Raw genomic sequence first — 11,713 nt, 5'->3', positions numbered from 1 at the left:
TTTTCTGACATTACAAAACAAAATAAAAAAGTACTATATAATATACATTATTATATCTATATACATATATGTGTGTGTGTTTGTGTGACACATTTTTTTCCTATGGTTGTATGGCTTCTTCCTATTAAATGCACCCATTAATTAATTTTATTTTATTACAACCCAAAGTCACAAAAATAATATTAATCATATAATATACAAACAAGTAAAAGTGGAGAAGGTCAACTGTGACTAACCTATTTGCTACCTTTGGGTACCTAAAGTTTATTAAAATAATTTTGTAACCAAACTTTTTATTTATTTGTTTCCATACAAGGGTAGAGTTGTCATTTCATATTTGTGTTGAAACTTAAAGATGATTTTGAATACTCACAATTAAAAGTACATTTCTCTTATATTAAAACTGACTTCATCTATTGATTTAATTCTTTACTTTATTTTTATTACTCTTTAGTATGTTATAATCATTTTAATATCAATATGTTTTTTTCTTTACAGATAATAAAATTTAAATATAAGTGAACTTCAAATATTTTACCAACAATCATATATGTATTACATGTTCTTAAATTTACTCTCCTTTTCTTTTTCCCGTTAGTTAATGAATTTTCATCTTGTGACCGTTGGTTAAACTTTAGCATAAAAATTTGGATGTACTTTTGCTCCACCAAAATAAAATCTATCACGAGGTAATTATATTTTTATAGAATAAAAAGGTTAATATTTATATATTTTCGTTGAGTTCAAATGAGTGTATTTAAAAAAAGTAAATAATACTTTATTTATAAAATTTTGATTGCGTCTAATTTCAGATGTTTAAGATATAATATGAAATTGATGTCTATTTTTTAATTATCTGATTTTTATGTTTCTTTTATATCCACAACTTTTATAAAATATAAAGATTGAAAATCTGAATCTATATATATTTTTTAAGGTTCAAAGATTAAATTTGGAGGAATTAGATTTACCACTCAAAAAGACAAAAACTAACATTTTAAAAAGTCAAATGTAGAAAACAAATACACATATTATATATATATATAATTTGAAAGAACAGAAAAAAAAAGGCAATCATAGTGATATTGCTATAAGAAGTGAAGAAGCCAACAAAAAGCTCCTCCCTATATCTTCCATTCCCATCTACTCCACTTTATCCTCTCTTCTTCTTCTTCTTCAAAATTTCAATCTCTTTCTTCTTCATCCATGGATTCTCTAGCAGCCATTCCCTGGTCAGATACTCACACCACTGTGTCCGATGACCACCTTTTCACCCTCACTAACCTTCTCCACGACGACGAGAACCACGCCTCCTCTCCACTCTTCCTCCTCCCCCAAGATGCTGACGACAATAATCGAGCCATCAGGGTCCCCGTCCCCGGTGGTGCAACCTACTTTGGGCCGACAATTGAGGACATTGAGAATGCACTTTCCATTGGTACTCCTAGATCAAAAGACCTCCAATCCCACACTCAAATTTCTCATACCGGGTAAATGAGTTTGAATTAAATATGTCTTAGTAAAACAGTAGATTGGATTGAATTATGAATTCAAAATCTAAATTTTGGGATCTTTTTTCTTTTTTCTTTTTAACAATGGCAGATTTTCAATTGTGGAAAGAGCGAACTTGAATAAGGTTGAGCATAAGTATAGCCTTAGAATCAAGAGCTGTGGAGGGAATATGGTGGCTGATGATGGATATAAGTGGAGGAAATATGGTCAGAAGTCCATCAAAAATAGCCCCAATCCTAGGTAACTTTTCTTTATCTATTTATTTCCCCACTATATTTTCAAATTAACCTAACCTTTATTCATGTGTTCAACACGTTTCCAATTTAAAAATTTTACTTATAAATTCTACTTTTATTTATAATTTATCATTTTTTTAATTGTATTTTCAAAAACCAAATTACTAAATTATAAAAGAAATTAAAAAGAGAAAAATTAAAAAGCTTAAGTTAAAAAAAAACATGAAACTAAAATTCTATTTTATGTTTAATGAATCATCTTTTAGTATAACAAATAGCTTAACCAAATAATAATCTTCTTTTTTTAGAAGTGGAAAAGTTAAATGTTGACCTTTTAAAATAAATAGTAAAGATTGTTCCATCCATTGTTGAATGTTGAAACAAGATGGTGTAAAGTGAATTTTAAATAAAATTTAAAAGACATTAATAAAATAACATTACTTGCTATACTGCTTTATAATATCTTCAATTTCTTCCTTATAAGTTGAATAGAAACAAGTATTTTTTTTAAAAAAATCAAATATATTGATAGAGTCAACTGAGAGTGGAAAATATGAAGAAACATTGCCAAATAAAAAAAAAAATACCAATAAACAATTTTTGAGTACTAAAATCAATATATTCCTTTTCCTACTTAACACACCCACTTCAATCAATAATACAACTAAATCAATGTCATTAACTTCCCAAACCACTCTCTTATCTACCATGATTTTTCTTTAATTAACCTCAAAATTAACCCTCTTAATCCATTAATTAGTACAAACTCTGCCTCCTTTTCTGGTGATCTTTATGAAGCTAGCAATCCAAAATATTCCCTCAAACATCCCATAATTAAATCAGAAAAATATTTCCACTAATTTTGTCATCTAAAACAAATTTTCTATATAAAATTGAATATGATGTTTTCGTTTTGGTATTAACATGCTTGTTACTCGCAAAATTGAAATGTTAAAATGGGTTCGAATAGATATTCTGGAAAAGTAACTAGTTGAATTTTTGAACCTAAGATTAATTAATTAATCTTTCCAATTTTGATTTTGGTGACAAATATAGGAGCTACTATAGGTGTTCAAATCCAAGATGCAGTGCAAAGAAGCAAGTAGAAAGGTCGATAGAAGATCCAGACATCTTCATCATAACATACGAAGGGCTTCACCTCCACTTTGCCTATCCATTCTTTCTAATGGGCCAAAGCCCACAAGCCCAATCTCCAACAAAAAAGCCGAAGACAATCGACCCAGAGCAGCCCGAGGCCCATGAAAAGCCAAGTTTCCTCGACCCAATAGAATCAAGTGGCTCACAAGGTTTGCTGGAGGACATGGTCCCATGGTTGATTCGAAACCCATCTACCCATCACAACGCTCTATCAAATTCTTCCTCTTGCTTATCCCACCGTTCACCTCCACCCACCCCTCCATCACCCTCCACCTCTCCTACCTTCATAACTTCCTGTTTTTGATATTTAAAAGATATTTTAATAATATATATATATATATATATATATATATATATATATATATATATATATAGCATAAATATATAATTTACACTATATAAATATGTATTCAATGGGTTAATGTTTTGAAACCCAGTTAAACTTCTTCTTATATCTATATCTGTATTTACATTATTCAACTACGATTGTAATTGGAATTCATTACTAGAGCTGTCGAAGTTCTTGATTGTGCAAAATTTTAAGAGATTTAAATTTAAAATACGATAATAAAAAGTGATTAAGATAGATTTTTCTTATTTGAAAAAAACTAATCATTTACAAATAATTTAGAGTGACTTCTTGAAGATTATAATTTAAAATTGCCAAATAATAATTAAGGGGAATTCCAATTTTGTAAATGGGCCCCAAGCGTGTTATGGTATACATGAGGGAGTTGTGGCCAATCTTCAGCCCACACGTCATCTCGGAACTGTGACAAATAGACGAAAATGGCCTTCCCAAAATTGGTTTCGTTTGTTAAAGGCAAGGGTAAAGATGTGAAAATAAAAATCCCAAAAACAAGGCGGTCACCCAACTTCAGGGAGAAAGCCAGATTCCGTCTTGCGGTTTTACGCACAAACTCTTTCTCTTAAAATGCATTTTGTCACTGCCACTGCCATTTGCAACATTGAAATTTGAAGCATTTCTCGATCCTTTCATTTTCGTCTTCTTCTTCTTCTTTTTTTTTTTTTTTGAACAAACCATTAATCCTCTACTCAGTGATTTCATGTTACGGTTGCCAAAACGATGATCTTTTCGAGGATCGGAGCTGCTCTATCTCGCTCTGCACGTTCCAAACTACAATCTGTAATTTTCTTAATTGGGTTTTTAGTTTCTTTTGATTCCGTTCAGTCTTTTTCTGTTCACAATTGGTAAGGATGGAAAAAAACCTCTGTTTTGCAGAATGGGCATTTTGGTTTCTGCAATCGGAGGATTCTGTCGGTAAGGGAAACTTGTTTAGAGGCTAACCCTTTTAGTAATCCATGCGTTTCTCGCGTTCATGGTTGCTTAGGGCTTGCCAAGGCTTATTCATCGTCAACTGGGGTTGGAGCTGGTAAGCAGCTCGTTTCTAGAAAGTACTTGGACAATGTCAATTATTTTCTGGCTAACCCTAGGGTTCGACGTCTGTTTTCCAGCGGATCGCCGAACAAGAAAAGTGAGTGAAATGATCGTTTTTTTTTTTTTTTTTGGTTAGGTTTTTGTATAGTTTTCACTGTTCTTCACTTACTAATCATCTTTGGCATTTGATTGTCTTTATCATGTATGATGATTTAATTTAGACTATGAGAATTACTACCCTAAGGATCAGAAGGAGATTCCTAAAGCAAAAGATCAGAAGACAAATTCTAAAGGTACTGGACCTTGTCATTTGGCCTAGTGTTTTCCCTTTCCCTCTATTTGTAAATTGATGCTATCTTCTTCACTTGCGTTTTGCTGTATTTTAGGGAGAGAGAGAGTGGTGTATTTATGGATTTTGAATGTGGTGATTTTAGGATTTTGTAATTATTCTTCTCAGCATGAAATCTAAATAGAAAACTTCAAGACATGGGTACCAGGATTATATATCTGTATAGTTTCTACTATAACATTATCCTCTCTTTTGTTTTTAGTGTATGCTGTGGTTTTTTGATCTCTCTACCTCAACATGCCAAACTGTCTTCAATAATTTTTCTTTTGAATGATTTCTTCTTTTGTTAGGCTCAAACTTGTCATTAGGTTTGGTAGTAGGATATCATTTTATGTTCATTCACTAGATTCCCGATCTTATAGTAATTTATACTTTTGAGCATTATGTTATTCAGATTTATGTGTATGTTTTTGCCACCAGGTTTTCTTCTTCTCACACCTTGAAGTGTGTATTATCTGAACTGTTACCATCTTTTTCATATTTGGAATTATTGTACACTTTTTCTTTTAGTTATTCCTAATCACATCCTTCACTGTTTTATTATGCCATTGCTAAATAGTGTTCTGATCTTACTTAGACTTATGTTTTCTTCATGTTTCCTTTGCTAGAAGACTCTAATAGTGGTCACACAGATTCACAAGAGAAATTTACTAAGCAATTTCAGGATTTGATGATTTTATTCTTCGGCTGCATTTTAGCATCATTTGTTTTTGATGGTTCTAATGAACAGAAGCAGGTAACTTTATGAGCTCTGTATTCATAACTAATGCACACAAATATTTCTTTGGCATGTATTTTATCAGATTGCCTTACAAGTTGTTAATTACATTGAAGAGTTTTCTCGTGTCTATAATTATATCCTCTTTATTTCAACCTGCTATCATTGTTTGTTAAACAGGGATCACCTTTGTTTCAGTATTTGGTATCTTTATACTACCATAGGCTGGTTTAGTTGTCAAAATGAAAAATTGTAAACCTAAATTTCTTTGAGGTTATAGTCATAGGCTCAAACAACAACGATAACCTATTTATTTTATTAAATAAACTAGTTTTTTTTGTGATATTAAATATTTCTAAAGCTTATAATGTGTATTTAAACTTTGATGTCTTGGAATGTTTTTATGAGAAAAAAAGTCTTGGAATATGAATTTGTATAACAATTTAATAATATGTAATATTACTTTCTTCCTTGGTATTAAAAAGCAATAGTCCAAATTTATTGATCTCACCTACCTTTTTATTGCACTATTTTCTAGCTAGAAATATAATTTGTGGCGATTAAATCAAGATGGAGAGTCTGTATTTGAATTTACATGGTAGAGGGGCAAGAAAATCAGAGTTTCTCCTTTAGGCCTCTTTTATGTATAGTAATAAACTAAATATAGCAGACTTCATGTTACGAAATCTGACTCTGTTGATCCTTAACAAACTGACTCTGTTGTTTAACTTTACTTTCTGAGATTTTTTAAAGTTCCATTCATTGCATTTTTACAGAAGTTCTAATTAAGTTATGGAATGGCCAATGGCGTTGACCCATGTTTGGTTTGGCTTGGCTTTTCATTTCCATCTTCTTATAAATCTTCCACATTGCTTGGTTTGTTCTGCAGATTAGTTTCCAAGAGTTTAGAAATGAACTTCTTGAACCTGGTTTAGTGGATCGGATTGAAATTGCTAACAGATCTGTTGCAAAAGTGTATGTAAGGAGCTCTCCACGTAAGACAGTGCAAAAAGAAGATGATGTTCCTCAGGTTCATGATTATGGAAAGCCAGGTACGGGTAATGTAAGCCGATATAAATACTCTTTCAATGTTGGAAGTGTTGAGTTGTTCGAGGAGAAGTTGGAGGAGGCCCAAAAGTCTTTGGGGATCGATCCTCATGATTTTGTTCCAGTGGTTTATGTCCACCAAGTTAATTGGTTCCAGGAATTGTTGAGGTTTGCACCCACAGCTTTGCTTTTGGGAACCCTTTATTTCATGGGGAGAAGGATGCAGGGTGGTTTAGGTGTTGGTGGTCCAGGTGGAAGAGGTGGGCGTGGAATATTCAACATAGGAAAGGCACAGATAACTAAAATAGATAAGAACGCTAAAAATAAGGTTAGATTCATTATTTTCTTTATTTATTTTCTTGCATCGTACCATCCATGAATTCATATGCGTTATGGTACTTACTTTATTACTTCCTTCTAGAATCCTTTGTTCCCTTCATTTTTTTTCTTTCTATTCTCCAGTTCATCATTTTACATGGTGAAAATTTTTGGTGATTTCGATGGCTTAATATGCCTCTACATTCGTCTTGATGATTCAGGTTTATTTTAAAGATGTAGCTGGTTGCGATGAGGCAAAGCAAGAAATCATGGAGTTTGTGCACTTTCTTAAGAATCCAAAGAAATATGAGGAGTTAGGAGCAAAAATTCCCAAAGGCGCTCTACTTGTTGGCCCCCCTGGTACTGGGAAAACACTCCTAGCAAAAGCAACTGCAGGTGAATCTGATGTGCCTTTCCTGTCCATCTCTGGATCGGATTTTATGGAAATGTTTGTGGGGGTTGGGCCATCAAGGGTTAGAAACCTATTTCAAGAAGCTCGACAACGTGCTCCAAGTATCGTATTTATTGATGAGATAGATGCGATTGGACGAGCAAGGGGCCGAGGGGGCTTTGGTGGAGGGAATGATGAGCGTGAGAGTACTCTTAATCAGTTGCTGGTAGAGATGGATGGGTTTGGAACTACTTCTGGGGTTGTTGTACTTGCTGGTACGAACAGGCCTGATATTTTGGACAAAGCTCTGTTGAGACCTGGTCGGTTTGATAGGCAGATAACAATTGATAAACCTGACATTAAAGGACGTGACCAAATTTTTCTAATTTATCTAAAAAAATTAAAGCTTGATCATGAGCCATCATACTATTCACAAAGGCTTGCTGCTCTGACTCCTGGATTTGCTGGAGCAGACATCGCTAATGTTTGCAATGAAGCTGCTTTAATTGCTGCCAGAAATGAAAGTAGAGTGATCACTATGGAACATTTTGAGGGAGCTATAGATAGAGTTATAGGCGGTCTGGAGAAAAAGAATAAGGTATTTTATTATTACCCACCACTTGAATGGACAACTCTATATTTTCTTCTTATTTCCTTTTCTGAAAAGAAACATCCAAATGTCTTTCTTCTGAGTAAAACATTAACCCAATCAAAGTACCATTCTCTTCTGCATTTCTTTCCTGCTATCTCTTTATACCATATTTCCCTTTTATTATATCATCCATTTTGCCCCTCCCATTATTATTGATTGTATACTCAGATTTAATTTTGCTGTACTCATCCTTGGTGGGAAAACAGAAAATAAAGCATACAAATTGCTTTGAGAAGTTCAAATTAGTCTGTCCTTGAGCATTTTAAAACTGGGAATCATGAAATGAAACCTTTGTTTTGTTATGCATTTCCAATCAATCTGTTAAATTTGTGCTGGTAGTAGATTGTATTGTCGTTGTGGGCTATTTCAGTTAGCAGTGGGCTGCTATAAAGCCATATTTGCTTAGAAACATTGAAGCTTAGTTTTAAGTTGTCTCATTCATAGGAGACATAGTCTCAATAATTAACTAAGAGGTCATGGATTCAATCCACAATAGCCCACCTACTTAGGAATTAAATTTTTACGAGTTTTCTTGACACCTGTGAGATTAGTCGAGGTACTCGTAAGCTGGCCCAGACACTCACGAACATAGAAAGAAAAAAGAAAATTTAGTCTCATTCATGCTTCTACTTTAATTAGGTATGATTTCAATGGTGAGTTCCACACCAAAACTGGAAAATCAGATTGTGGCAATCCCATTCGTTTGAGAGTAGGGTAACTTATTCCTGTCTAGCCATTCTGTGACCTACAAAACGCATTGTGCTAGCCCCATCTAGTTATTTTTTATCCAGCTGATCTATCAAGGTGTCAATGTTACAAGAGATGATGTCTTTAAAGAGATCTCTGGATGTCTAACCTTGCAAATACACCACGGTTGTTTTGGTATGCACTGTCATACGAGTTAAGGTGAGAAAAAGGGTTTGACATCTCTGCACTGATAAACAATAAATTGGAATGATTCAGAGGGTATATAGGCTTGAAGCGTGCAGACAGTTTGATCATTTTAAACATTTTTGAAGAGGGGAAAAAACCTAACGTAACTGCTAACTATAGAATCTTCAGTTGTCTGTTTATGGTGATTGAATTGTTAATAAAAACCTATATTCTGAAAAAAATTTACTGGCATTTTCTGTTGTGAAAAAAAGAGGATGCGGTCTCATTGAAGCTCCGAAATGTCCTAACTGCAGTCTCCTTCTTGTAATATAGGTGATAAGCAAGCTCGAACGAAGGACTGTTGCATACCATGAATCTGGTCATGCTGTTGCTGGTTGGTTTTTGGAATACGCAGAGCCCCTGCTTAAAGTAACAATTGTCCCTCGTGGTACTGCTGCTCTTGGGTTTGCTCAATATGTTCCCAATGAGAATCTTCTTATGACAAAGGAACAACTCTTTGACGTGACATGCATGACCCTTGGTGGTCGAGCTGCTGAGCAGGTAAACATCCTTATTTTCTCCTGATTACTTTATTGCCACCTATAGAGCTTGTCTTAAAATTGTATGATCAAACAGTGAAAGTGTTTATGTTGCATTATCTCTTATTATGAAGCTTTCAAATTATGTCTTTGCCTGCAAATTTTGCCCTTGTGCTAGGACCTCAAAGCTTAAACAATATGTTTGCACAAAGTTTGCTATTTGCCATTATTGTGCTTATTACCTGCTTATAAACAAACCATCAATTTTCCAAGAATGTTGATTATTTGTATTTTGCTTACTCAAATGTGAGTTTTGCTTTGCAGCACCAACACAGCCACTTCCTTCCCATGAACTCTCTTCTCCTTTTAACTGATGATTCTTTTCTGACATGCAAGTGATAGATCTGACTCTCTTTGCTCGTAGGTTCTGTTGGGGAAAATATCAACTGGAGCTCAGAATGATCTGGAGAAAGTGACCAAGATGACTTACGCTCAAGTGGCTGTTTATGGTTTCAGTGAAAAGGTAGGTCTTCTTTCTTTCCCCCAAAGGGACGAGATGTTTGAGATGTCCAAGCCCTACAGCAGCAAGACTGGTGCAATTATAGACAGTGAAGTTAGAGAGTGGGTGACTAAGGCTTATGAACGCACAGTTCAGTTGATAGAGGAGCACAAAGAGCATGTAGCTCAAATTGCCGAGCTATTGCTTGAAAAGGAGGTTTTACATCAAGAAGACTTGGTCCGCGTATTGGGGGAGCGGCCATTTAAGACGCTTGAGCCCACAAATTATGATAGATTCAAGGAAGGTTTCAGAGATGAAGTTGATGGAGCTAAAGAGAAAACAGAACGTGGAAATCCAGGGAACAGTTCATCACCACCCCTGGAACCAGATATAGTACCTACATTATGACAAGAGAATGTGTAGCCATGGTAGGATTTGGTTCCTAATCCAAGCATCTGTGATCCCATCACCTCAAACATTGTTCTTCTTTTCTTTTTATCAATTCGTACATACAGAGAAAAAAGAAAGAAAAGAAAAAAACAAATAAAAGTTTTTGAAGCTGAGGGGAGTGATGATCACAGCTGTTTGAACTGAGGAGGTAAATCTTGAGGTCTCATCTTTGATTAGAAGTGTATTGTTTCTCTGTAGGTTGCTTTTGTTGAAATTGTGAAGCTACTATAAATGCCTATAAGTATCATCTCCACGAGGCAAATTTGTATATGAAACGCATCCTGTGTTTTTGCCTTCTCCCAAAAGCTCATGGCATGTTTGGAATGACCTCTTTGAAGTCCAAAGAAACGTGTTTTATTCATTTGGAAAGTCATTTCAAACAAATATAAATATATGAGGTGATTCTCTTTACCCCATCACTTGCAGTATATACTGAAAGATACAAATTATAATACCATTAATCACCATGTAAAAAGTGTCGTTGTCCACTAACTCATTATGAGGGTTAAAATTATGAGAGCTGACCAAGATTTCCTTCTTTTTACAGGTTCGTGGAAAATGTGAGAAATAAATTAATTATGATGTGGGAATTGGAAAAGTTACTTTGGACAAAATTATGTTGGCCTCTTAACATTTCAGAATGTAAAAAGCTTGTCAATAATTCTACACTCTCTGTTGAAAAGCAAGCTGAATTTGTGTAGTTGGTTTTAGAAATTGATTATGCACATTCTACATGTGGTTTCCGACTTGACTATAAATAAAGGTAAAATACATTATTGGTCTCTAAAATCTTAAAAGCAGTACTTTAGTGTTTGAAGTATGTGTAAGTAGATGATCTAATGATCTCATTTGGCCATTTGCTTAGGGTTCTGATATAGCAATCAGCGTGTTGATTAAAATTTGATGTCATAACAATATTATTGATTAGAATAAGTATATAACCATCACTTTTCTCTCTTGTTTTTCCTCTTCTGTTCTCCTTTCATCTCCAACATTGTTGCTTGTTGGATGTTGCTAATTGCTATGCTGACATCCAAATCCTTTTTGTTACCGTGTCAACATTACAACCTATTGCTTATTATTTTTCAAATTGATAGGTTTGCTCAACTGAGAACAAACAAACTAGATTTGGAATATCGACTTTTAGAGGGCGACAATGACAACAAAATCTTCAAGAGAATTGAGAGAATGAATGGGAAGCAGAATGGAGAAAGGAAATCTCTAGCAATTGCATCAGTAAAATTGTCACTGTCTTCAAAGTTCAATTAACTATCACGTTAGTGTTATGTTATGCCAAGTGATGATTAAATAAGATCATAGAAAACTTAGAACCACATATTTAATTTTAGACAAAAATATATGTTTGGAAACGTTTGAGATATGAAATAACATGAAACTCAAGCTGCAAGAACTAAAAGTATGGTACTACAAACATTTGACTGGAGGAAGTAGTTCCCTCCTTTATAGGCCTTGAATCATGCTCATCTCAATGAAAGTAAATTAAATGTGATACCATCTGTTGAAATTGACAAACTTAAATACCTAACCGTATTTTAAATGTGATACCATCTT

The 11,713-nt window shown here is 34.0% G+C and overlaps 2 protein-coding genes across 4 annotated transcripts; both read left to right on the top strand.

Annotated features, from left to right (window-relative positions):
• The first annotated feature begins 1,084 nt into the window (after positions 1 to 1,084).
• LOC101205904 (probable WRKY transcription factor 49) lies at positions 1,085 to 3,240 on the top strand. The gene is made up of 3 exons (XM_004142154.3): positions 1,085 to 1,490; positions 1,603 to 1,752; positions 2,805 to 3,240. The coding sequence occupies exons 1-3, from the start codon at positions 1,207 to 1,209 to the stop codon at positions 3,208 to 3,210; spliced, it is 840 nt and encodes a 279-aa protein (XP_004142202.1). The 5' UTR covers positions 1,085 to 1,206; the 3' UTR covers positions 3,211 to 3,240.
• Positions 3,241 to 3,786: 546 nt separating this feature from the next.
• LOC101211902 (ATP-dependent zinc metalloprotease FTSH 10, mitochondrial) lies at positions 3,787 to 10,930 on the top strand. 3 transcript variants are annotated; one of them, XM_031884059.1, is made up of 10 exons: positions 3,787 to 4,053; positions 4,150 to 4,402; positions 4,527 to 4,598; positions 5,263 to 5,390; positions 6,262 to 6,747; positions 6,959 to 7,726; positions 8,987 to 9,214; positions 9,617 to 10,119; positions 10,340 to 10,539; positions 10,689 to 10,930. In XM_031884059.1, exons 1-8 carry the CDS (start codon positions 3,994 to 3,996, stop codon positions 10,097 to 10,099), a joined length of 2,478 nt encoding a protein of 825 aa, XP_031739919.1. In that variant the 5' UTR covers positions 3,787 to 3,993; the 3' UTR covers positions 10,100 to 10,119; positions 10,340 to 10,539; positions 10,689 to 10,930. The 3 variants fall into 3 exon arrangements, with proteins under 3 accessions (XP_031739919.1, XP_011653641.1, XP_004142062.1); XM_011655339.2 differs by having other exon boundaries at positions 9,617 to 10,539; XM_004142014.3 differs by having other exon boundaries at positions 3,788 to 4,053; positions 5,266 to 5,390; positions 9,617 to 10,539.
• Positions 10,931 to 11,713: the final 783 nt, after the last annotated feature.

Source organism: Cucumis sativus, chromosome 4 (genome assembly GCF_000004075.3).
Source record: "Cucumis sativus cultivar 9930 chromosome 4, Cucumber_9930_V3, whole genome shotgun sequence".
Classification (NCBI taxonomy): domain Eukaryota; kingdom Viridiplantae; phylum Streptophyta; class Magnoliopsida; order Cucurbitales; family Cucurbitaceae; genus Cucumis; species Cucumis sativus.
The sequence above is the reverse complement of the archived record's forward strand: the minus strand, read 5'-3'. Positions and strand labels throughout refer to the sequence as shown.